Raw genomic sequence first — 24,180 nt, forward strand, 5'->3', positions numbered from 1 at the left:
CCTTTGCTTTATTAGGATTAGGAGAAAGAATAAGGGGAAAAGAAATAGGAATAAAAGAGATCAGTAGTAGAAAATATGTGTTGTTTGAATGGATATATGGGAAAAACAGTAGAAAAAGATAAACAAATTATATGAATTTTTTTTATATTAATTAAAAAAATATTTTTTTCTCTTATTATTTTATTAGCACTATTTCTTTATTATGATTTAAAATAAAAATATGTGATAAAAATTATTTATTTTAAAATTAAAACAAAACATTTCAATTATAGAGCTTCAAAAAAATAAAAAGTGATTTCACAAGAGTGTAAGAATTAGGGATTGGAATCCTGCACCCTCTATTATATTTAGTGAAAATACAATAATATTCATAATTAAAATTTTCTTTCATCTTCGAACCTTAACACCTCCATTCTCCATTCTATCAACCTGTGATGACATCTACCTCGACAGCATCGTGCTCCCACAATGACATCCCTTCCTCGATGGCACATCCACTGCAATGACATGTCTCCCTCCTGTGGTGGCTCCCCCAGAATGGTCGTCTTCCATAAGCAAAAAATGCTTTTGAAATGGTTGTTTTGGAAGCATTTTTTTATTGTGGAAAAAGACTATTCCAAAAGCAATTTTTTTTTATATTTAGAGCAACCTTTTTGAAAGTATATTTTGTATATTTCGAAAATGGCATTCCTGAAAGCACTATTTTGACTTATGGAAGGACCATTTCGGAAGCAAAAATTACAATCTGGAATCAAAAGTATATTTTGTATCTTTCAAAAAGGTCGTTCTAGAAGCACTATTTTTGCTTATGAAAAAAGTGTTTCAGAAGGGTCATTCCGTAAGAGTATTTATATCCTTATGGAATGCCTGTTTTGAAAAAAGATCTGGAACTCAAAATAGGAACAGTTGTTTCAAGAAGAAGAGTTGAGTTGGATAACAAGAGAAGAATGGGAAAATGAAGGGTCTAGACTTGTGCTAGCTATGGGAGAAAGAAGAGGAAAAATATAGAAGGGATAGGTTGAGATTTAAAAAAAAATGGGAGGTACAGGATGCAATGCAATAAGAGAGATGCAGAATTCAATTGCCTGAATTATTGTTTGTTGAGCACTTACCATCCAAGTTTAAATTACTATGCACTTGGATCAGATTATCCCAACCCATAACCTTCCAATATTTTACAATAATGTTTTATTCATTGAATGAAAAAAACACTCTCTAAATTAATAACAAACTATTAATTGATTAATATAATTTTATGATCCAAACAATATTAAAATTTTAGAAGTTTTACATACTTTGCATTAATTACGAACATATGATATGATATACTTGACAAAAAATCATATTTATTAAGAATGCGATAAAGGATTTGATCCCAAGTTCATGCATAAGAGATCAACCCCATAAATAAAATGTGGTCAGTTCCTTGAGGAATTATTCTTTGTCTCCCGGCTAAAGAATTACCTTGAGTTCATCCATAAAATACTTTGCATTAATTTGTTTTGTTCATTTTTTTTACTTGTTACCTCCTATCATATTTCACTACAACTTACATTAAAATAATCTATCAATTTGCAAAATTTAACTCAACTGTAATTTGCCAAAGTCCTCCTTAGGTATGTCCACTGGGTTGATTCTGCATACAATTTCAATCAATATCCAATCCCAGCATTCAGAAACAAACTTTCCTCGGTTTCTCTGTGCAAGAATGAATCTGACAGCTGGATATAGTTCACTTGTGTGCTCTGTTAAACTTGCTTATTACTCTATACAAAATCATGCATGTCACATTTGGTGATTCCACTGAATACTGATTCTTTAAAACTAGTTTTTAGAAGATTTTGGCTTGCTCCAGTTCCTTCCAAGTCTACTAATCCTATTAGATGTGTGCCTTAATGCTGAAGCTCCTGAACGTTTTGTTTGTGGGTTAGAATATTTTGTGTACTCTCTTTAATTCATCTTTATTTGCTTACAAAAAAAATCCCAACATTCAGAAGAGCTCAACAGAAGCATCATAGTAGAAACGACGCTATCATTGGCAGAGTTCAACTTGTGAACTCTGCACCATTTCAGATCATTCAATTTTCAAACGCACCCATAAAAATTGCATGCCTGAAATGCCAAATAGTAACCTTCAAATTAATACTCATTGAAACAACAATAGAGTAAATTGTTATAACCATATGTACGTTATGTTATAATAGGACCATGCACTCAAATTTCAACTATATATAAGATATCTCAACTTTGCCATATTTGACTGTTAGCTGCTCTAATATTGCATAAACATTCTTGCTCACACAAATGCAGCAATTACAATTTACAACTCGTTCCAAAATTACATCATTTAACACAGCAGTCCAATTTCATCAAGTCTACAAGTTGTACAATACCAGGTGGCAACATAGGTAAATAAAGTAAAAGCACTTGTTTTTCCAACTTAAAAATTGAAATTTGAAGCACAATACATACAACCAGGAATTTTATCAACACTACTCCGACTAAAACACATGAAACCAAACTGTGGCATTTTATTAACATAATACAAGCATGCTATTGAAAGCCACTGAAACCAAACCATGAGCAAGATGAAGGATATGAGACTCTACCAGTCAACAGAAGAAGCTTTTGCCATCCAAAAAACATGTTTGTGTAAGATTTGTGCACAACCTTCTATATGTGACCGGCACCTAAATTGAATTTTTGTCTGCAATGTTACGGGTACCCCAAGCAGCTGAGTAAGTAGTAATTGCAGAGCCAGTCACACTCAAAGATTGCTTTGCCAATCCAAGGCTCTTGCTAGTTACCAGCCACACGGTATAAAGGAATCCAACCCATCCTGGATCACAACATTTTCATGTGCAGGCAATATTATAGTGTTAGCTAACACAAATAGGACATAATAAAAGACCAAAGCCACAAAGTAATCTATCCTTGAAAAGGTAAAAAAACATAGTGTTACAGGGACCAAATCTATTGCCAACATAAAGTTAGAGATGCCACAGAACAGAACCTCTGCATCTGCCAATTGCTAGTCTATAATTTAGTTATATACTAGTCCATTAGGCACTTTTCATTTGTAGCATCTATTTCAACGAAAGCTAGTAGAGTTCAATTGAAATTTAGAATCTTAGCTCTTATATGGAAGGACAAAACTTATGTACAGTTCCTTAGGTGCTTTTAGTATTGTTCTCCAATCAGAAATAAAATTTCAACTCGAGAACTTGGGCTAACCATTTATTATGCGAATTATTGAATTAAACTTCAATTATATTAAAAGAAAAATACCAAAAGGCAAAAGCACGTAAAGAACTGCATCCAAGATTTCTCCTACATGGAATCCCATTTAAAGCGAAATCTTATTAAAACTCTACTCGAAACTGTTGGGAGTAAACCACCATTATAATCCTTAAAAATGTATATTGTTGTCACATTAGTCCCCGAAACTACAAAAAAGTTCAAGTCATGAAAGTGCAATCTGTCAATCACATTAGTTCAAAATTTTTTTTTTTAAAAATGTACGACTTAGTGATAATGTTAACATACGTTTAGAGACCAAAATAGTAATAAGTTGATAACTTTATGGACTTAAATGAAACAATTGAGAATTTCATGAACTTAATTGGAATTTGGTTAGTTTCAAAGATTAATGTGGCAACACTTTATATTCTCAGGGACTGAAATGATAGTTTACTCAACAATTGAGCTTCACAATTCACACAACCGATCAAAATCATCATAACAATTCAATAGCAAACAAGTTTAACTAAAAACAAAAAATGTGGCAAGTAGAGAGAAGGTAATTATTGTTACCAGCAGTAATGATAATAGCCACAACAGCCCAAAAAGTGACGGTGGAAATAGCAAAGATGGCCAGTGATAGTGCTCCAATATATATAGCTGTCACAAAAGCAAAGAACAGAACCAAGAAGCCTCCAGCCACAGCCAAAGAAATGAGAAGGGAGACGAAAATGGCATTTACAGTAGCAGCCAGAAAAAAGAGCGTAAAAGCAACAAGTCCTGAGAGAGCAACAAGTGCAACTATCCCAATCTGCACGCACCAATTACGATCACAAATCACAAAACTGATTAATTAATTTGACATTATTATAATTAAAAACAATATTCAATTAGAGAGAGAGAGAGAGAGAGAGAGAGACTAACGGAGATGAAGAGGATGCGTCGGAGGGGAGAACCTTGACGGGACCAGTGGAGGAGTTGGCGAGAGTAGGTTCTAGAAGCTTCGGGGAAGAGAGGGATGAGAGAGGCCTTGATCTTGGAAGGCTCCAAGATCAGACGCTGAACGGCGTCGTATAAGTTGTTGTTGTTGTTGTCCTTCACTTGTTCTTCTCCATTTGGCTTCTCCTCCTCCGCCATCTTTCAAGATGCAATTCAATTCAAATGGGACACGACACCAGAAAGATTCAGAGTTCAGACCAGAGTGTACTATGTGACTATGCGTTGCTTTGAAAAAAACAAACAGAATAATGTTCCTCCTTTTACTCGTGGTTTCATTATTTTATTGTTGGCTGATTCATTGTACAGCGACACGTGAAACTTATTTTATTTATATTTATATTAAAAAAGTAAAATTCATCTCGTGAATTTGAAAAAAACTGTATGATTGTCGTGTGACATAATCTAGTTAATTGAGACAAATTGATGAACAAGTGCAAGTCACCAAATATTGTCATATAGTACCTTATATTAAGGCCCGCGTGATAAGATTGAAACATTATTTTGTTTGATAAACTATATTCAATTATTTAAGTTAGTTCAATTGATTATTTTTTTGGAGAAAAGTTTTGAGTTATAAATTCAAATTCCAGTTTTGTATCTTTTAGGATGCCATTTCATTTATTTTAAAATAAATAAATATAGAATTACTGATATTTTAGAAAATAACTTTTCTTATTCACATGGGAACATCACCTTTTCATACCTTCTCACGAAAATAAAAGTGTAAAAAAAAAAAATGAAAGTTACTACTAATAGTTAATAGGAAGTGTTCATAGCACTTGTATGAAGACTCTATCTACTCCCTGTGACCAATAATTGTTGTCAATCCTTTGAGGCGTGGAACAATGTAAAATAAAACAGCTTGGTGGGTTAAGTGTGGTGGTGTAAAATTAACTAACTAATATTGTTTCTATTGTCAACAATTATAGTAGTAAAAATATGCATATTAAAAAAAAAGAAGAGTGATTGAGTGTTTTTTTATTAAAAAAAATAGAGTAAAAATATAGAAGTTGGAATTTGAATCCAATCCAAAAAACTTATTTTGACACATCATAACCAGGTGAGATGATTCTATTAATTAATATATATGCATACCAAAAAACAATATTTCAATATATTCATAGTTGTCATATTTTAAAAAAATGGTGAGCTGCACTGTTGCACTTTGTGGACAAGCCCAACTCACCAGATACTACATCGCATGGCAACTCATTAAATGTGGTAAAAAATTTAAAGTACTATGCTTATCAATATAGTATATAGTAGAACAATAGAGGTGTTAATGTGGCTCGCTCATGAGTTGTATGAATCAAAATGGGTTTGAATCGGGCTTATTTGATTTCATTCACATGGGAGTTATTGTTGGTCACTACAAATATTGTTTTTGGTCCCCATAAAATTTTATCCCTCTATTCAAACACTTCAATCCTTTTTCTTCTCCCACTCCTCTAACTCATGCCCTGTTGTGTTTTATTTATTTATTTTTACAATTTTTATATTAATTATAAATGTAAGTTATCCTTTTTATAGTAATCAAATTAATTGTAATATAATTTATTATTTTTAATAGTACTTAATATTTTTTGAATTAAAATCAAAATTATTTAGATACAGGTTATCATTTATAAAAATAATCAATTTAATTATTATAAAAATTACCTTTATTAATTATAATTGAATCAATTCATGATATTATTTTGATTATAATGAAAAATAAAATTTTATGTTTTCACTAATTTAAATTTAAATAAAAAGATAATTTATATAACACTTAATTTGATTACTGTTAAAAAAGATAATGTGTGTCATCATTAATATAATTTGTATCAAAATTAATTCAAGTAAAAAAAATAATTAAAAAAGAAAATTAGTTTTTGATTAAATAAATTTCTTTTAATGCCATTATTTTTAAATGTGCATCAGTTACTTGTATGTATATAAAGATATGTTGTATACATAGAAGTTAGATAATTAATAAGAATAATTTTCTCTCATCCTCTTTATTCTCTTGGATTCAAACTGGCTTCAGAAGGAATTACTAAGCTTTTTCAACAATGGAAGATACTTCAAATTCTTTTAAATCCATCATTCCTATTCTTGTATTGGTTTCATAGCCTCTCACTGCAGTGTACATGTGTTCACTAGCTTGCTTGTTGCCACTTCCCAGTAACGCAAGTATTTTCAGCAACTTAATCTACAAAAGGAAAGTAGCAAATCTAAGCAAAAGGAACAAGTAACATGCAGAAACAAAACGGTCCTGACGTCCTGTTTGGATAAACTTGTCCATAAGCACTTATATCCAAACATGAGCATTAATTAATGTTGAATTTAATAGAACCTGAATGAAGGGTGCAGGCATTTGGTGATAATCATAAGTCTTGGGCAAATTTAATACCTGAATGAAGTAATCATATTCTACTGAAGGGTTGGGGTCGTATAAAATAGTTTTCCCTTCTGATCATTTTAATTAACATGAAAGAATTTTGAAGGATTGGGTCAAATTTATGGCCATAGCTGTCCCTCACTATCAATTTTATTGTCATACTCAACTTTTGTTGGTCAGCTGGGTTGCAATTAATCTGAGTAGGTTATGGTGTAGCAGCAACTGCCTTCATACCACTGCCATCCTTTGCTTCCAATTCCAATCATTGGCTCGGATTAGTGTTGTTGCTATATATATGCAGTCTGCTGAAATCGAAGCTGATTGGCTATCTGAGATTGAAGCCGTGCATCCAGATTAGTGTTAGCAATAGGAAGTCCTCTACATATCATCAAGAATTCCTATACATTGGCGTAGTTTCCTCCCATTGCATCAAGAAGTGCCTTCAAGTAATTCCTATGGACACACAATGCCAAAAGACACCTAGAGAGATAGATAGATAGAGTTGAAAGAATATATATATATATATATATATATATATATATATATATATATATATATATATATATATATATATAACCCATTTGATAAGTACCTTTTACCAGTGTTTTAAGAAATATTTTACTTGCAAAACATACTTCAACATCATATTCTGAAGCATGAACAATTCAGAAATATTCTCAACAACAAAAAAGAAATCTAGGAGCTTTGGTATTGAGTCAATAATTGAACGAGTTTATTTACACAACCAAAAGAGAGAGAAAGGGAAATAATTTCTCAAAGCATCAAAACCTTTAAATTTTCCAAGGATACCATAGATTTTCTTCGCCGCTGAAGACAACGACGGCTCCCTCCACTCCTTCTACGTCAAATCCGTCAAGGAAATGCCCTACTACATCTCCGTCCTCCAAATCAGCGCCGCCGACTCCGAGGCACCCACCGCCGCCCCCTCCGCCATCGACCCGATCTCCATTATGTCCAAACAAGGCTGCAAGGCCTTCACGGACCTTCTAAGAGGCTCCAAGGCCCTTCCATCTTTCAAGGAAAACGTTGACGGCGGCTTAACGGTTTTCTGCCCCACCCACAGCACCGTCAGCGGTTTCGCGGCAAAGTACAAGAACCTGACCGAAGCTCAGAAGGTTTCACTTCTGTTATACCACACGACTCCCGTATACGAGTCACTGCATATGCTCAAGTCCAGCAACGAAATATTGAACATTCTGGCCATAGAGGGAGCGAACAAGTACGACTTCACGGTGCAGAGTGAAGGGGAAGACGTGAACCTCAAGACCAAAGTCAACACAACAGTGTACATGACATTGAAATTGTCAATAATAATACAGTGTGCTAACACTTATGTAAATATAGGAACTACTTTTTACATTTCAAAAAGATAGAAACTAATTTGCAAAAATGAGTATAAAGACAAATTCATTCCAAATTACAATACTTGGCCTTTGCTATTAAGTGTCAAGACTTCATTCAAATGTTTTGCTAAGAATCCTATGGCAAAGTATCAGAAGAAATAATAGTCCTACTTGCTCTCATTGTGGGGTCCACGGTCACACTCATTGTTGATCATTGCTTAAGTTACATGGATTCCCTCCCACTCCCAATTATAAGTTCAAGTCAATATCTTCTCAGACACAATCTGTGAATTCCGATGCTACTGCCACTCAGAATCTTTACCCTTTTTGTCCAAACAATTATCACATTGTCCACTTCTATTTTGAATTCAATTCACACCACTTCTTGGATTCTAGATTCAGGGACAACTTCCATTATATGCCATCTTAGGAATTTCTTTCTCACTCTTCAAACATTAGACGTTTCTTATGTTTTTCTTCCCAACACTACAAAAGTACCTGTTGTTGGAAATTGTCAGCGTTCAAGTTAAACACCTTTTAATATTTAGTGTTCTCTACATACACTCTTTCAAATTTAATATGCTGCCATTAAGCTCTTCGTTAGACTCTTATACTTAAAGTTTTCACTTCCGAGTTCTTTTTTTTTTTTCATTCAAGACTTAAAGTTTATGAAGAAGATTACGAAGGGTAGCATTCAAGATGGACTCTGTATTCTTCAGACTGGTTCCACTATATTAGTACTCAAGATTTGTTCATTTGGCCTATAAAATTTTCAATCCAATAAACAATAAAAACAATATAATTTTTTATAAGCATCCTACATATGCATTCCATTGTCAAATAGGTTACCGTTTCATTCCGACAATCATTTTTTTGATAGTGTGTTTGATTTAATCCACACTGCTAGTAGATGACTATAGCAGGTTTACCTGGCTATTTCTAAAGAAACACAAATCAGAAGCTCCTACTATAATTACACAGTTTTATGCCTATGTAGAGAATCAATTTGCCACTAACATAAAAAGTTTCTGATTTCATAGACTATAAATAGAATTAGCTATGACAGACTTTTACACCAAAAGGTGTTACTTATCAGTTCTCCGGTGTGGAAATGGCCTCAGCAAAACTCCATAGCTGAAAGAAAACATCATCATCTCCTTAAAGTGGCCATATCTTTACAATTCCAATCACATGTGCCTATCTCATTTTGGGGGTATTGTGTCTACACTGTTGCCTTCAACAGTTTTGAACAAGTCTTTATTTGAACTTCTTTATCAAAAGGAGATACAGTACACTACCTTTAGAGTGTTTGGATGTTTATGCCATTCATCCACAGTTCCATCAAAGACACAAAATTCCTACAGGAGCTACTGTATTTGTCTTGGACACCCCATGAGTTACAAAGGCTACAAATTATATGATATTGAAAAGAATACCATTTTTATCTTCTGAGATGTTTGCTTCCATGAGGACATTTTTCCTTTCAAACAAATCCCATCAGACCAACCTCAATTGATCCGTTTCCCGACCTTGATGTCCCATGCCCCGTACCAGATCACCTTCAATTTTCCTCCCCTCCACCAAACTTCCTATCACAAAATCCTGCTTTAAGTCTTCAACCAGACCATAATTCAGACACCTTACCTGATACATAAAATCCATCTCCATCCAACTCACCAACTGCACCTAGAAGATCTTCTTGACCACGTAGATCGCACTCCCACGGTTCTAGACAATGGTTTCAGGACATCAAGGAGTGATTACTCCTTACTCTCACTGTAAGCTTAAACATCTTGGACAATTGAAATAGCACGATCGAGCGAAGGCATTTTCCTCTCACAAAAGAAACATGCCCTCTCTTTAATCGAAGAAACAGATTTTCTTGGATGTAGACCGGCTGCCACCCCTATGGACCACAATATGAAATTAACATAATCTGATTATGAGCTTCTATCTGATCATGGCATCTATAGAGATCGACACCTTATTGGCACTTGGCAGATTACTTACTTTACCTAAGAATATAAAGACCAGACATCAGCTATGCAGTGCATAACCTGAGTCAATTTGTCTCTCAACCTTGCACTACTCACCAAAAGCACTCCTTGTCAGGGAATACTATTTGCTGCTAAGTCCAGAATTCATTTACAGGCTTATGCTGATTTTGATTGTGCAGCTTGTTCTGATACTAGGAAATCCGCAACTGGTTTTTGTGTCTTAAATTGGTACCATTCGCTTAGTTCATGTCTCTCTACTCATCACCAAGTGTCTGACCTTCCCACAAAGCTTCTGCCAAAATCCTCATTCTGGCTGTTATTAACCAAGATAGGCATTCAGAACATCTTCCTCCCATCTCGAGGGAGAGAGAGTATTACCATTAATGTACTTAGTTGAAATTAGTTATACCTGTTATTCTAGTTACTTCAATATGTACACAAGTTACTTGTAAGTGTGTATATTAAGATCTATTGTTCATATCAGTTAGTCAATGTATGAGAATCATTTTCTTTCATCCTTTTCATTCTCTTTGATTCAATAACTTGCGTGGTACGACCTGCCCAAGGCAAGCAGCAAGAAAATGGGACAGAAAATCCAAGTTATTACGTGTTGGAGGCAGACTTAACAAATGAACCAGTTCCCAATACTGTCCGAAGGTTATTGAAAATATTTGTGGTTATTAAGCATTCTATTTTCTATTTCCTACTGGCGTTTTTTATGCTTCTTGGTTTGGTAATAAATTGTCATAAGCCAAACATACCATGAAGAGTGGATTTTCACTAGTCAATGCAAGTAGCCTTGACCACCTCCAAGATGATAGCAGCAAAATATCCATAATTTTTTTTGATTCGTAGGAATTGAAGATTTACATCACTCACACATCCTCCTAACAACTTGTATCAAATTTATCCACAAAAATAAAATGTACAACTTTTATGACTTTAATGGGTTCTTAATTCATCCAAAAAATGCAGAACTAAAGGAGCTAAATACTAGTCTAACAAGATGAGTTTAATGGTCAATATAATCCAGAATAGAAACAAAGACAGAAAGCATAGAAGCTCAATAATTACAGTGAAGGGATAACATGATTTATATAACAAGCACAGAAGCTCCAAAATTGTCCTCCCGGAGCTCTTATACAATGAGAAACATAAAAAGCAAAATACCAAAGCAAGATTCCTAACAGAAAACTGAAAATGAGAGTAAAAGTAAAAGGAAACCCAACTGAGTATAGGAATCAATCTGGCAATCATGGCCCCTTGCATGCATGTCTTACTGTGTTATAACATAGCAATAAAGAAGACAACTCAAGGTCAGAACCATACCAAATAACCTCCTTCAAAGTTTCAAAGTCAAATCTGGTGTTGAGTTATCTATGTCTACAGGTGGATTCACCTCAGTAAAACTCAAATTTGAACTTCCAGTCAGTATGAAATTCTGATGACTATCACCTGCCTCAGCAACTTGACGAAAACTACCAGGCCACAACAAATCTGACTCATCATCCTCCAAGAATATCGGGTGGCCAACATACCCTTGATCAAATCTTGCATTGTTCTTTATCTCAGGACACCTCATTGTTGGTGAGAAACCATGGTGCAGTGAAGAGTGCGCCTTTATTCCTAAGGACCTGAAAGAACCATGCAGAGGGAGAGATGCTAGATTGGCGTACCTTTCAGAGAAAAATCCCATTCTCATAGCCCTTTTTGCTAATGTCCTTTCTCTCTTGTGTGCATTCTGGTGTCCACCAAGAGCCTGAGAACTGAAAAACTTGCGCTGGCAGTAATTGCAAGAGAAGACTCGTGGAATGGTTGCTGCTGTAGTTTGTGCGGCAGGTTCATTGCTGCTCTCGCTAGTGCTTGAGAAGGAGAATCCTATTGAATCTCTTCCCCCTGGCGCACTATTCTTGAAGTTGAGACTTAAGTCAAGTGAAATAGCATCTGAATTAGGATGAATCCCTATTGGATTTGTGATGTTGGAAATGTTAGTGAGACTGTCACTACAAGGACCTATAGAGGTTTCTTGAATAGATACATTGGAAGCAACCTGGCTGCTAACTTCAGATTCATATGCTGCACATGCCTCCACTTCAAGATCAAAGTTTGGTTTCATGATCTAGATGTACTTAAGCTAGAAGCTAATTTACAAAATAGAAGTGGGCTGTGGCTATTGACCACCAGAGTATTCAGAATAAGATCTATTTCTGAGCTTGCACTGGGATATTTACTCTATCCTGCAATTAGGTAAGCCATAAAAATCAATCAGCTTATATTTAGCAGATCATCAAAACAAAACAAAAATAAAAAAATCTTGAGTAAATATTGATATTGTGAAAGATTACTAGATACTCATCCATGTACCATGTTTTGTGATTCATGTGCCTTGAAAATGGACTTTCAGTCTTTCACTGGTTGAAAAACATTTCTACTTGGTGCTTGTTTGTTTCATGATATGTTTAGCCAATCAAATGTAAAAGAAACAAGCATTAAATTGTAGGATGATTCTGATAGAAGACAAAATAGACTCTATATGAAGTAAAAGCTATTGGTAACAGAAAATTGGTTGCGTAGCAGTGGCCATAACCCCATACTCAAAAATACAAACAAAATCATGTTTTAGTTGTATTTTTCAGAATTTATGATTATTTGACTTATGACAGATTTGGTAACAAACGTAATGGTTAAATACTACTCTAGATTTTGAGCACAAAATCAAACTATCATAGATTTTGCTTTTTCAGACTTTACCTAGCAAAAATTTAAAATCCAGATAAACAAGAACGCTGATTGCTGAATATGAACATTCAAAACCATACAATTTACTAATGTATGATTGAATATTTGAAATTAAGGTGTAACTAGATATGGATGCCTATTCAGATTGGAGAATACAACTGCAATACCTTTAGCATGGAGCTAATCTTGATTGAATCTTCACATATGCTTGTTATCTTACCTTCTGTTTTGCAAGGAAGTGATAAAGTGGAATAACCATAGAGTAGAAAGGAGACATGCCACCAAGTTCATGAACTAATAGTTAGCCAGTATTAGTGTTTTCACATTTCATCATGGCCAAAGTATCATCAACAATCCAGGAAATCAAATTCCTGTCATTGTCAACTACAATTAGTAACATATATAATCTGAAATCAATGTTGAATCTTCTATGGAGATTCTTTCTGATTATATATTTCCAAGGAATCATTGACTTAGAGAATTGGACGTCAAGAGTGCACCTCAGTCCCTTGATGAGAGAGAGAGAGAGAGAGAAAACAGCACTCAGGTTAAACTTGAACTCCATCAGTTTTTTAGTGCAAGTCAAGGTTTAGAGACAATTAAGACCACCAATCAGCACACAAGACAGAGAAAAACAAAAACATTAATATGGAGATCCAACAACATCAGCATATCCAAAACAAACAATTACATGCACACACTTGTTTGAGTTGTTTCATCTTTGTCCCTCCCAATTTTGGAACTAAATCTACCTGGATTTTCAATCTGTATAAACAAACACACAGTTTAGAGACAAAGAAAAGGCCTACTTGTGATAGTTTACAGAAGAAAATTACTTTGGAGCCTTTAGCAAGAGAAGAAGATTTTGGTGGTGACAAAACGAGGCAGCACTGATGGCATTAGATGAAGTTTGAAAGTAAAATCCACAAACCATTTCCTTTATTCAGTGATTCAGACTTATCTAAAACTCAAGAAAGAGTTGAGAAAAGCTAAAGTGGAAAAGTAAAATAAGACAACCAGTACTTACTTAATTACACAGATGACAGTGCAAGAAGTGTTGCATACCTTCTCAAATTTCAAGATCAAGTGAAAGTGGCTTGCTTCTGAAATCAACCTAAAAACTGCTTTGGAATTGGAGACATCTGTTCCCAGTGTAGCTTTCCTAGCTATATGACTGTTTATGAGAACATAAAACTGGTCATTGAGTTTTTCTATGTTTCTGAAACACTAATAGAGGGTAAGGTGTGACCTTACTTAGATATTTTTTTTAATTAAGAAGTTTAACTGAAAAGGAATAAAAAGCAAGGAAGAGTAAATGGGGGAGAGAGAGACATAGAGATGGTGGGTATTGATGTTTAATTATGGGAAAGAACAGGTAAGAAAGAAGTGGAGAGTTGGGGAACAGAGAAGTCAGAGGAGGAAAAGGAGGGTTTTGGGATATATAAAAAGATAGAGAGTGGGAGATATGATCAAATTAATATGCTACAGTCTTTTGAGTGTATTTTTTTTATCATAGATATAAAAAGATTTACAATAATTCATATATCATGTTGGATAAATTGAGGTAAACATGTCCGATAGAGTCTTTTGATGATACAAGTTAGCATACCTTTATTTTTAGTAAATAATTTATGCATGCACTCATATTTTATATTATTATTTAATTATAAATTATGTCATGATAAGTTTATTATAATTCTAATTGGTTAATTATACAAAAGTTTTTATTTACACAAATAGTATATAGAAATCAAACTTATTTTTCTCCTTTTTGCAGGGCTTTTTCTAAGAAAGTTAACAAGTAAGAAATAACAACTGCTTTACCTGCTTAAAAAGTTCAAACTACAACTAGGTTGATCGTACATGGTATGAGAAAGAACCGAAAAACAAGCCAACAACAGTGTAGTCATTATTCCCACCAAAGATTCTCTAGCTTTCTTTCTCTCTCCATCTCCACCACTTCAAAAGTGTTTCAGATAACACCACAATGCATGGGTCAGATTTCAAAGTCTCATGTTTGGTTCCATCTAGCACGTCCAACATAACAACTCTCCCCATCCTATTCAGACCATAGCATTAGCATATATTTATTCATGATCCCATGTACTATGATATAACATCATTTGTTTCTTAACAACTCCACTGACAATAAATAATAGAACCCGTGTCCTTCCTTTCCCAACAACCGTTTTATTTAGTATTTATGAACTATGAACCCCCTCCCCCTTTTTTTTTTCTTTTCTTTTTCTTTTCATCCTTGTAGTATTTGAAAATTTTCTTCTACTTTTTTTTTTATCAATAAGAATAAAAAATAGGTTTATAATAATTCATGTATTTGCTCAAGCTAAACACTCTCGGTCCTTCCACTTTCTTTCAAGTTTAAGATAACATTAGAAAGAGACACCAATTATAGCATATTGTTATTAATTTTTTCATGTAGAGCACCGTTTGGCTTTTTTTTTCTTCCTTTAAAATAAATAAATAAATTTGGCTTTATTTTCCAAGATTATAGTAAAATGGACACACTAAGATAATTGTTCCTTATGTATTTTTGTATTTGCTTTCAATCAAAATTGAAATTTTATCTTACTAATTTGCATAATAAAAAATTGTTTTAAAGAATCATGCAAATTAATGATGTGAAACTCCAATTAATACAAGAAAAAATATATAGGTTTTCTCGTGGTAGAACAAGAGTTGGACAATTTTACCCGGAATCAAGTTATTCCGCATGAAAATATACCTAAAACAACTGTCAAATAGAATTGGAACATATAAGGTTCTTTGTTCGGGCAAAAGGATAACAATTTGTGCCATTACGTAGGATATAGGAAACTAAGTGGATATAATCGACCCATCGAAGAAAGGAAGAAGATTGGAGGGTTTCCATTCCATGGCCTTCAATCTCCATCATTGACATGACAGTTTATAGAAGATAATGGGATGGTCCATTATTCCACGCACGAAGTTATAGAAACATAATGGCCATAGATACAACATTTGCTCTTTTCAACTAGCTAGGAAGCGCCCCTTTTTTCTTTCCTTTGATCTTTAATTTCAGCCACGCGAGTTGTCATCCCTTGCTTGCAATTGTGAGCACGAGCATGAATATTTGGGTCACACAAATCCATCATGCTACACTATCTAACAATATCATCATTCACAATCCTATAAGGGAAAGCTAGCTGCTTCAGTTATTTAATATCAGTCATGCCCTTAATATGATTTGAAATAATTAACAATCTTTACTTACACATGCAATTGTCTGACCATAACTTGTGTACAATTATTGCGTGGCCACACTCACAAGAGTGTTTTAAGTGGTAAAAAAAAAGTTTGATTTCAATCGTTGATAAGTTTTTTTAGTATTACTAAATCAATAATTTGAATTTATTACATGAAAGGAGGCCAGGCCTTGTATTTGAATTTACAATTATACATTGAAAGTGTAAAGAGTTGTTGCACTAATAAGAAATCATGTTAGAAATACGATTAAGATAATTATTATTAAAATATATAAATTTATTATATATGGGAATTTCTAATTGATAACAGTATAGAAATCTCTTATATTGTTAATATATATTATTAGTTCTTTCTAAAAAAAGTGTAGTTAAAAATCTTTAAAGAGTTTAATTTTTAGATAAAAAGTTTTTACACCATCGATCAATAAAAAATTGTGAAAAATATAATTTTAAAATAATTAATTATTATAAACATCAACAAATATATCATACATATTGATAATTACTATGCATATGTAATTTGAATATTTAAATCACATAGAAATTATCTAATTTTTCTCTCTTTTATTGTTTTTTTTGTGTTAAAACATTAGGAACTTAATTTCTTTTGAGTTTTTATCCCGTAGATACTAAAGTTGATTAATTTACATTAATTTTTTGTGTAGAATTACATAGTAGGAGGCCTGGAAGAGGGTTGAAGAACTGGAGTAGCGCGTTCAGTGCGTCAACAACCGTTCAACGAGAGGAGCCAATTTAGAGGCTAGGCTTAATGTGTCTTTGGCAACTTAGCGCGTATCTAGCAGCTTAGCTCACATCTGATAGCTTAGCACACGGTCACTTATGCCAGTTGGACTTCGCATTTGTGCTTAACGTGCAGGTGCAGACTTAGCTTAACGCATAATCATTGTCGAAAAACATGACTGTGTTGCATTTTGAAGGGAACAAAAGGAAGAAACCAGGGGACAATTTTTTTGGGACCAAATAAGGAGCTAGGGCACAAGAGAAGAAGGAGAATTCACTCACTTGGGGATCCTTTCCTCCATTTTCTTTTATTCTCTTCCACACCTCTTGTTTTCTTTTTGTATTAGTAAGTCTCTTATGACAATGAGAAGCTAAATCACTCTTTGTTGGAAGTTTAGTCACCAAACACTCTTGATGTAATGATTCTAATTATCTATTTAATGTTATTTTGATATTATTGTCTCTTTTTTGTGCTTAACATCATGTTTATGGTTTAATCCCTCATGCTCATGTAGTGTTATAGGGTTTGTGCATTGAAAAATATTTATCTCCTAAGAACTTAAAAAGAACATCTAGGTAATCCATGTCTAAGGATATGATGATATTATTTAATCTTATTTATGCATCTTTATTCTTAAAGCAAATTATTTAATCTAACTCTTAAGAGATTAAGAGTAAAATTAGGTAATTTAGGCTCTTTCACATGAAAGATCATGGCTAAAATAGGTTAGTGGATGAAGATAATAATCAGAATAACGTTAAATAGTAAAAAATACTTAATATTGCATCAAAAATAATTTCAATAGGCTAAGTCCCAACATGTTCCATAAGTATGCTTCAACTGACAACTCATCCCAAATGTTTGTGTTCTATGTCTTTAATGTGTTATACTTAATTATCTTTATTTATGTTGAACTTTACATTTTGTATTATTATTCGAACAATATTGAATTTAATTCATTAATTACTTAAAATTGAACATATACAAACTCTAAGTATAGTTAAAATCTATGTGGACTCGATACTCAATTTTACCGTTTTAAAATACTATTTGAATGAATTGATAAATTTATCAATAAATTAACACATTATATTTTTTATTGAATGCAGTGTAGAATGTCTTTACCGTGTTATTTCTTGAACTATTTAATTACTCATCTTTCTTTCGTTTTAAAAAAAAAACATGATAAGTATGGATACGAATTTAAATATTTTTCAATTATTATACATTAAAATGTGGTTGGTGGTAACATCAATTATTACGTGATGGACAAAGTAGAATAATATATATGTCCTATTTTTAGCTAAAGTATAATAATATATAAAAGCTAATTTTCTAACACATTTTTCAGTAGGTACTGTGCACATATACATAAGCCATTGCGATTGGAGCATCATATGGATAATGGATCCAACATGGGATCTATTGTATGGGTACAATCACAACGGTACTCCAATGCAACAAAAAAGAATCCAGAGATAGTTTTGGAAGAATATGCTTACAACACATCGAAATATGGTTTTAGAAATAATGCAAAAAGATTTGAGTATCTCTTGTCGGTATTCCAGTATTTATTTTTCTAACTTGGTAAAAATAAATGCATATAAATACAACACTGTCTTCACACACTTCTATGTTTAGCAGATGTCAAGGAACCACCTCGATTTTAGTTTTAGTTTTAGTTTTAGTTTTTTTTTCTTTTTTATCAATTCCCTTAGTTGAAGCATTGCTTTTCAGTTTTCACATTATATATATCAACCGTACTAATTTTGTATTATGCACTTGACCCATCTAGCTAGCTAATTACATATGCACAATATAAGCATTGGCAAGGTTGAATTAATCTTCCTGTAAATTAATTAGTTTTTTTAAGAAAAAAATTATCCAAGGATCCCAGTTGAGAGTAAGAGACTAATCTCTTGTTAAGATATTTTTTTTTCTATACATACAAATTTAAAGATCAAATTCTTGAATTCATATTTCAAAATATGATTATTTGTCAATCATATCATATTATATCAGTGATTTTTAACATATTAATGATCAATCATTTAAACTCTCCTCCAAAAATATAAATAAAAAGTGATCAAATTCACTTTAAGGTTGTCACTATTTAAGATTCCACTGCTTCAAAGTTCAAACTAGAAAAAGAAACTACGAAATGGTATTTTTGCACAGGTATAGCAGCAGATAGTTCATAGGATCCCATCTGAAGTTAGTGCAGAAGCTTCAGACAGACAAAATTTGGCAACAAGCTCTTGCCTTTTCATAACTCCATTTGATGTCAGCATTTATACTTCAATGTAGTTTTAGAGGCACCAACCATGCATTGGCCATAAAAAATAGTTAACAATTAGAAGGAGACTCAGAGCAACAATATGAATTAATGGAGAAAGAATATTAGAGAGAAGCACTTGTCTAAAGGGCTGACAAGGCAGGGCTTATAAAAAAGTATACCTATCTTGCAAAAAGTGCTTTATGAAGAATATATCTTCACAAAATTGGATCCTGCATTATGCTTTTGGGTTGAACTAGCCAAAGTTAGACATTATAACATATATTTTAATTGGGCATTAGAAGCTTAAGCACATGTTCAAAGGGGAACAGTCTTTTAACACCCAAAAAGATAGAGAAAGTAGTGGAGAAATAAGGACATATATGCTTCTCAAATCAAAGCAAAATTTTCTATGACTTTGGGCACTAAAAAGAATTCCTAGGCTAGGGGGAATGCCTACTAATTAGCCCATTAAGGCCTAAGCACATGTCCAAAAAGCAGGTTAGTGATTTTCTCAACTAGATCAGAAAGAGTGATCAATATAAACATTAAAAAAACCCACAACAAATGCAACCTAGCCACGTATGTTGGATCGTTGTCCAATCAAAATTTGTCCATAAGAGTGGTGGAATAAACAATGCAATAGAACAGTACTTTTTTTTCTCTCAAGAAACTAACACAAGTATAAGACAGTACCAAAGACAACACAATTTAATTAATCGTGTCTATCAATAATCCTATTGTGTTTGCTTTTACCCTGTCACATAAATGGCACATGACCAAGTGACACTCTACCTTTTGGTCATGGCAGTTAGAGACAAGTTCATCTTTCCGTCGTTTTATTCATCTCCCAAGACGCCGCTGGTCACCACCACCTTAGTCTCCAAAATTGGTCCCCCCACTTCATATTATAAAGTCTTAATTGCATAGCTTAATCAGCATTGGTATCAACATTGCTGTGCTGAAAATATAACATAATAATAATAACTCTAGTTGATAATTACTACACTCTACTAGTATTATAAAGAAAATTCTTCCACTTGGTTGGTGACCCTTTTTAATATATTCTCATGCTTACCATAAACATGTAGGTAGTGCTGATTAGTTAGTGTCCACCAGAGACAGGATTAGCCGCATATGCTCAAATTTGATAAGCATTCATAGCAATGCCTTTTTCGATGTACAAATTACTGTCAAACACATGTTCATGATTCCAACTTATTGGAGAGCTTGCCTTGTAAGCTTTCTATAATGTTTAACTAATTTTTCCGTGATGAACCCACTTTGCTATCAGAGTTGAATTTTGGTACCAAACTAATATTAGTCAGACAACAATGATACTTGCACGATTGGGCATGGTGAAGCAAATGTTATTGGTAATGAGACCATTGATCATAAAAATATCAATGATTCTGTTGCTAAAATGTAGCCAAAACAACTGCACGAGACGATGGAAGCTTTATATTTGTACCTGACAAAATTATTTTTCTTTTTTTTTAGGAGAAAGATTGTATTTTATTCCAAGGTGGAAATAGATTGTTGTACATCAGATTCAAATAAGAGGTCCAATTGGTAAGGGACCTCATCTATCCAACATCTTTCTCCTAAAACAAAAGCTAGTCTAGCTAATTTGTGTGCCACTATATTACCTTCTCTCTAATATAATGTTTGTGAATTTAAAACGCATACTTCAACTCCAGTAGTACTGAAACATGTGTATTCAAGGTTTTACTTTTTCCTTAAATAATTAAAAACTTGACCAGGACTACAGACTACCAAATACTTTTTAACCATTAAACTTAAAATACTAGTTAATAAAACTGGAGAGCATATTTAGTTTTTGCTACCTTAATTCAAATTTGTGTCAAGACTCAAGAGGCCATATTCAATCCTTTTTGAAGTCTCAAAATTCGATTCCATGTCAGAGTATGACCTTGCATCTCTATCCTTATCCTTGCTCTCCCGTGGCTCTAGTCTAGTCCAATTATTTTCGATTATGATTTTTTTATATATATAAAAAGAGTGAAGTAACAAAGAGAAGGTCAAGTTGCAATCCAGTTAGATCGAGGATCCAAAGAATTAGAATTAAATTTATATAGAAAGGAAAAGAAAAGAAAAAGATAATGAAAATTACTCGGATTGATTGAATTCGTAGAACATATAGCCCCCTTGTTATCAAGAACCATATCTTCAGAACTAGATACCCCAAAGGCCCTATTAATTTCTTTCGGGTTGAAGTCCAACAACTCATGAAAGAGTTTGTTGAGCACCAATCTAAAGTGGAAAGAATATTCAAACGGAATTTCCTCTGATTATTCAAGCTGAATTCTGATGGTATACTAGTAGAGACTTTCAACGCTTAAAGTAGTGTTTGCCAAGATTGTAAGGGTGAAAAAAATATACCTAATACCTTCATAGTCTATTTACAATATTTTCTTATAGGCTGCGGTAGTAATTCTCAAGTAATTAGGTATGAAAATTTTCTCTAAATGTGAATCCTATTATTGGTGCTAGACATTGTTAGCAGATTACGTGTTAGATCTCATGCTTTTTAGTTTGCAATTGAATGTGAGTTGGTATAGAATCAAAAGTTTCTGACAAAAAAATATTTATGTTATTTTGGACTTGTATTTAGGCTTAGAGAAATTGGACCAGCATATTGGTTTTATGATGGTTGTTTCCAGTACTTTCCAAGTTGTTTCTGCACTCTTTTTGGAATGTTTTTTTGACCTTTCAAATTGAACAGTCAGGAAGTAAAAAGAGGGAGTGCATTCTGGAATGAAAAATTACATTCCGGATTGACGATTCTGAAAGACAAAAAGGAAGTGCAGGAAGCAATAGCCTGGTTTTATTCTTTCTTCCGGGCCTAAAAAAAACAACCTTTGTTATCTCATAGAAGTCAGATTATGACAATGTTGGATAAAAAAACGTTTTTCTATTTTAATGTAATCATGTCTTGCTATTCAATAACTTAATAAGATCTAAATTCCACAATGACGAGCATACTCCCCAATTTTTTTCATCGATAATTGGAAGTCTGGAATTAGACGTCTTCAATAAACCGGCTTAGCAACTTGAAAACATTTTTAAATTTACCAAAAACAGAAAACTATTTTTTGGTGAATGAGTCCCTGTTCAAACTATTCCCAGACATATTAATAATAAAATCTTGGGAGTGTATTAACTGTCAGTATTCAGTAGAGTTATTATAAGTTTTTTTGGTTTCAAATTGCATACAGTTTCACCGGATAAACAATAGATTTATTTGAGCCAGCAAGAGAAGTTGGATCACCTTTTGTTGAGTGTTGACTGTTTCTGTTTATCTCATGCACCTAAAGACTTGCGTTCTCATATTTTTCGTCGTGAATAAAAATGGTACTCAAATAAAAAAGTTGCAAATGTTTTTTATGTTTGCAACGAGAGGTGCACATGAGCTCACGCAAAGTTTCGTTAGTTCATACATTCAAACATGATTAAATTAAATTTGTTACTAAACATTTGAGCACAATGTATTCAAGGTTTGCAGCCTTTCAATGAACTTTGAAACTGTAGAATGTAGATACATCCGTATATACACATGCATATAATCAAGAAATGAAATTGTAAATATATTGATAACTCAAAAAGAAAATTATCTTTTCTTTAAATAATTAAAAATTTGATCAAGACTACTAAATACGTTTTAACCATTAATTTTGTTTATTAGTAGGAATTGAACTCGAAAAACTCAAAGTTTACAACATTTCATACACATTGTGCTCAACCTTTAGACTTCAAATACTTGTTAATAAAACTAGCAACCATCAGAGAAAAATGTCATTCTCATTGTCCTTTTTGCTAATTCTCTCTCCCTCCTGTGTTCATCAATGAGTCCATCAAGATCCTGAGAGCTGATATACTTGTGCTGACAGAAATTGCAAGGGAAGACTCGTGGAATGGTTGGTGCTGTAGTTTGAGAGGCAGGTTCATTGCTTGAGAATGAGAATCCTATTGAATCTCTTTCCCCTGGCTCACTATTCATGGAGTTGAGAGTTGAGTCAAGTGAAATAGCTTCTGAATTAGGATGAATCCCTATTGGATTTGTGATGTTGGAAATGTTAATGAGATTGTCACAACAAGAATCATTACAGGCTTCTTGAATAGATACTTTGGAAGAAACCTCAGATTCATCTTCTGCATTAGCCTCCACTTCAGGATCAAAGTTTGGTTTCATGTTTTAGCTGTGCTTAAGTTAGAAAGCTAATTTACAAAATACAATTGGAAATTATTAGCCAATAACCACCACAGTGTTCAGAATAAGATATTAAGATCTGTTTCTGAGCTTGCACTGGGATGTTTATTTTATCCTGCATTTTGGGTAAGCCATGAAAATCAATAAGCTCATGCTTGGCAATCCTAAGAGCAAATAAAACAAATAAATAATCTTGAGGCAATATTGATACTGTGAAAGATTACTAGATACACATCATCCAAGTACCATGTTTGTGATTCATGTATTTTTCACTGCTTGAAAAAAATTTCTACTTGGTGCTTGTTTGTTTCATGATATGTTTGGCCAGCCAAATGTAAAAGAAACAAACACTAAAAAGTAGGGTGACTCTGATCGAAGACAAAAATAGGCTCTATATGCAGTAAAATCTATATATTAGTAACACAGTACATCTAATTTGAAATCAATGTTGAATCTGCTACGGAGATTCTTTCTGATTATATATTTCCAAGGAGTCATTGACTTAGAAGGTTAAACGTCATAAGTGCATCTCAATCTCTTGATGAGAGAGAGAGAGAACATAGCAACCAGGTAAAACCTGAACTCCATCAGTTTGTAAGTGCAAATCAAAGTTTAGAGACGAAAAGACCACCATTCAACACCCAAGGCAGAAATACAAAAACATTAATATGGAGATCCAACAACATCAAAAAACAAAAAATTGCATGAAGATGCTTGTTTCATCTTCATCCCTCCAAAATTTAGAACTAAATCTACCTGGATTTCCATTCTGTATAATAAGCACACAGTTTAGCAACAAAGAAAGGCCTACTTTGTGATAGTTTAGAGAGGAAAATTACTTTGGAGCCTTGGCTAGCGAGGCAGAGTTTGGTGGTGGCAAAACGGGGCACTGATGGCATGATATGAAGTTTGAAGGTAAAATCCACAAACTATTTGCTTTATTCAGTGATTCAGACTTATCTAAA

At 33.3% G+C, this 24,180-nt stretch overlaps 4 protein-coding genes across 12 annotated transcripts; 1 reads left to right on the forward strand and 3 right to left on the reverse strand.

The window, feature by feature from the left end:
* Positions 1 to 2,219: 2,219 nt before the first annotated feature.
* Positions 2,220 to 4,484, reverse strand: LOC114397916. The gene is made up of 3 exons (XM_028359977.1): positions 4,165 to 4,484; positions 3,814 to 4,051; positions 2,220 to 2,839 (listed from the first exon to the last, which is right to left on the reverse strand). The coding sequence occupies exons 1-3, from the start codon at positions 4,375 to 4,377 to the stop codon at positions 2,691 to 2,693; spliced, it is 600 nt and encodes a 199-aa protein (XP_028215778.1). The 5' UTR covers positions 4,378 to 4,484; the 3' UTR covers positions 2,220 to 2,690.
* A 3,019-nt stretch (positions 4,485 to 7,503) lies between these two features.
* Positions 7,504 to 8,016, forward strand: LOC114376784 (fasciclin-like arabinogalactan protein 2). The gene has a single exon (XM_028335056.1). It carries the CDS (start codon positions 7,504 to 7,506, stop codon positions 8,014 to 8,016), a length of 513 nt encoding a protein of 170 aa, XP_028190857.1.
* A 2,995-nt stretch (positions 8,017 to 11,011) lies between these two features.
* Positions 11,012 to 14,687, reverse strand: LOC114397923 (zinc finger protein 4-like). 9 transcript variants are annotated; one of them, XM_028360022.1, is made up of 4 exons: positions 14,547 to 14,687; positions 13,788 to 13,896; positions 12,348 to 13,487; positions 11,012 to 12,220 (listed from the first exon to the last, which is right to left on the reverse strand). In XM_028360022.1, exon 4 carries the CDS (start codon positions 12,097 to 12,099, stop codon positions 11,326 to 11,328), a length of 774 nt encoding a protein of 257 aa, XP_028215823.1. In that variant the 5' UTR covers positions 12,100 to 12,220; positions 12,348 to 13,487; positions 13,788 to 13,896; positions 14,547 to 14,687; the 3' UTR covers positions 11,012 to 11,325. The 9 variants fall into 9 exon arrangements, with proteins under 9 accessions (XP_028215823.1, XP_028215798.1, XP_028215848.1 ...); XM_028359997.1 differs by lacking the exon at positions 14,547 to 14,687 and having other exon boundaries at positions 12,348 to 13,093; positions 13,223 to 13,487; positions 13,788 to 14,149; XM_028360047.1 differs by lacking the exon at positions 12,348 to 13,487.
* An 8,090-nt stretch (positions 14,688 to 22,777) lies between these two features.
* LOC114376789 (zinc finger protein 4-like) lies at positions 22,778 to 23,197 on the reverse strand. Its single transcript, XM_028335069.1, has one exon. It carries the CDS (start codon positions 23,195 to 23,197, stop codon positions 22,778 to 22,780), a length of 420 nt encoding a protein of 139 aa, XP_028190870.1.
* Positions 23,198 to 24,180: the final 983 nt, after the last annotated feature.

This window comes from Glycine soja, chromosome 2, assembly GCF_004193775.1.
Source record: "Glycine soja cultivar W05 chromosome 2, ASM419377v2, whole genome shotgun sequence".
Taxonomy (NCBI): Eukaryota; Viridiplantae; Streptophyta; class Magnoliopsida; order Fabales; family Fabaceae; genus Glycine; species Glycine soja.

Coding starts and splice junctions, on each gene's coding strand:
- LOC114397916 (XM_028359977.1), bottom strand. CDS start 4,377: ATGGCGGAGGAGGAGAAGCCAAATGGAGAAGAACAAGTGAAGGACAAC. Junction 4,052..4,164: donor GACGCATCCTCTTCATCTCC/GTTAGTCTCTCT, acceptor TGGTGCGTGCAG/ATTGGGATAGTTGCACTTGT. Junction 2,840..3,813: donor GGCTATTATCATTACTGCTG/GTAACAATAATT, acceptor GTTGTGATCCAG/GATGGGTTGGATTCCTTTAT.
- LOC114376784 (XM_028335056.1), top strand. CDS start 7,504: ATGCCCTACTACATCTCCGTCCTCCAAATCAGCGCCGCCGACTCCGAG.
- LOC114397923 (XM_028360047.1), bottom strand. CDS start 12,099: ATGAAACCAAACTTTGATCTTGAAGTGGAGGCATGTGCAGCATATGAA.
- LOC114376789 (XM_028335069.1), bottom strand. CDS start 23,197: ATGAAACCAAACTTTGATCCTGAAGTGGAGGCTAATGCAGAAGATGAA.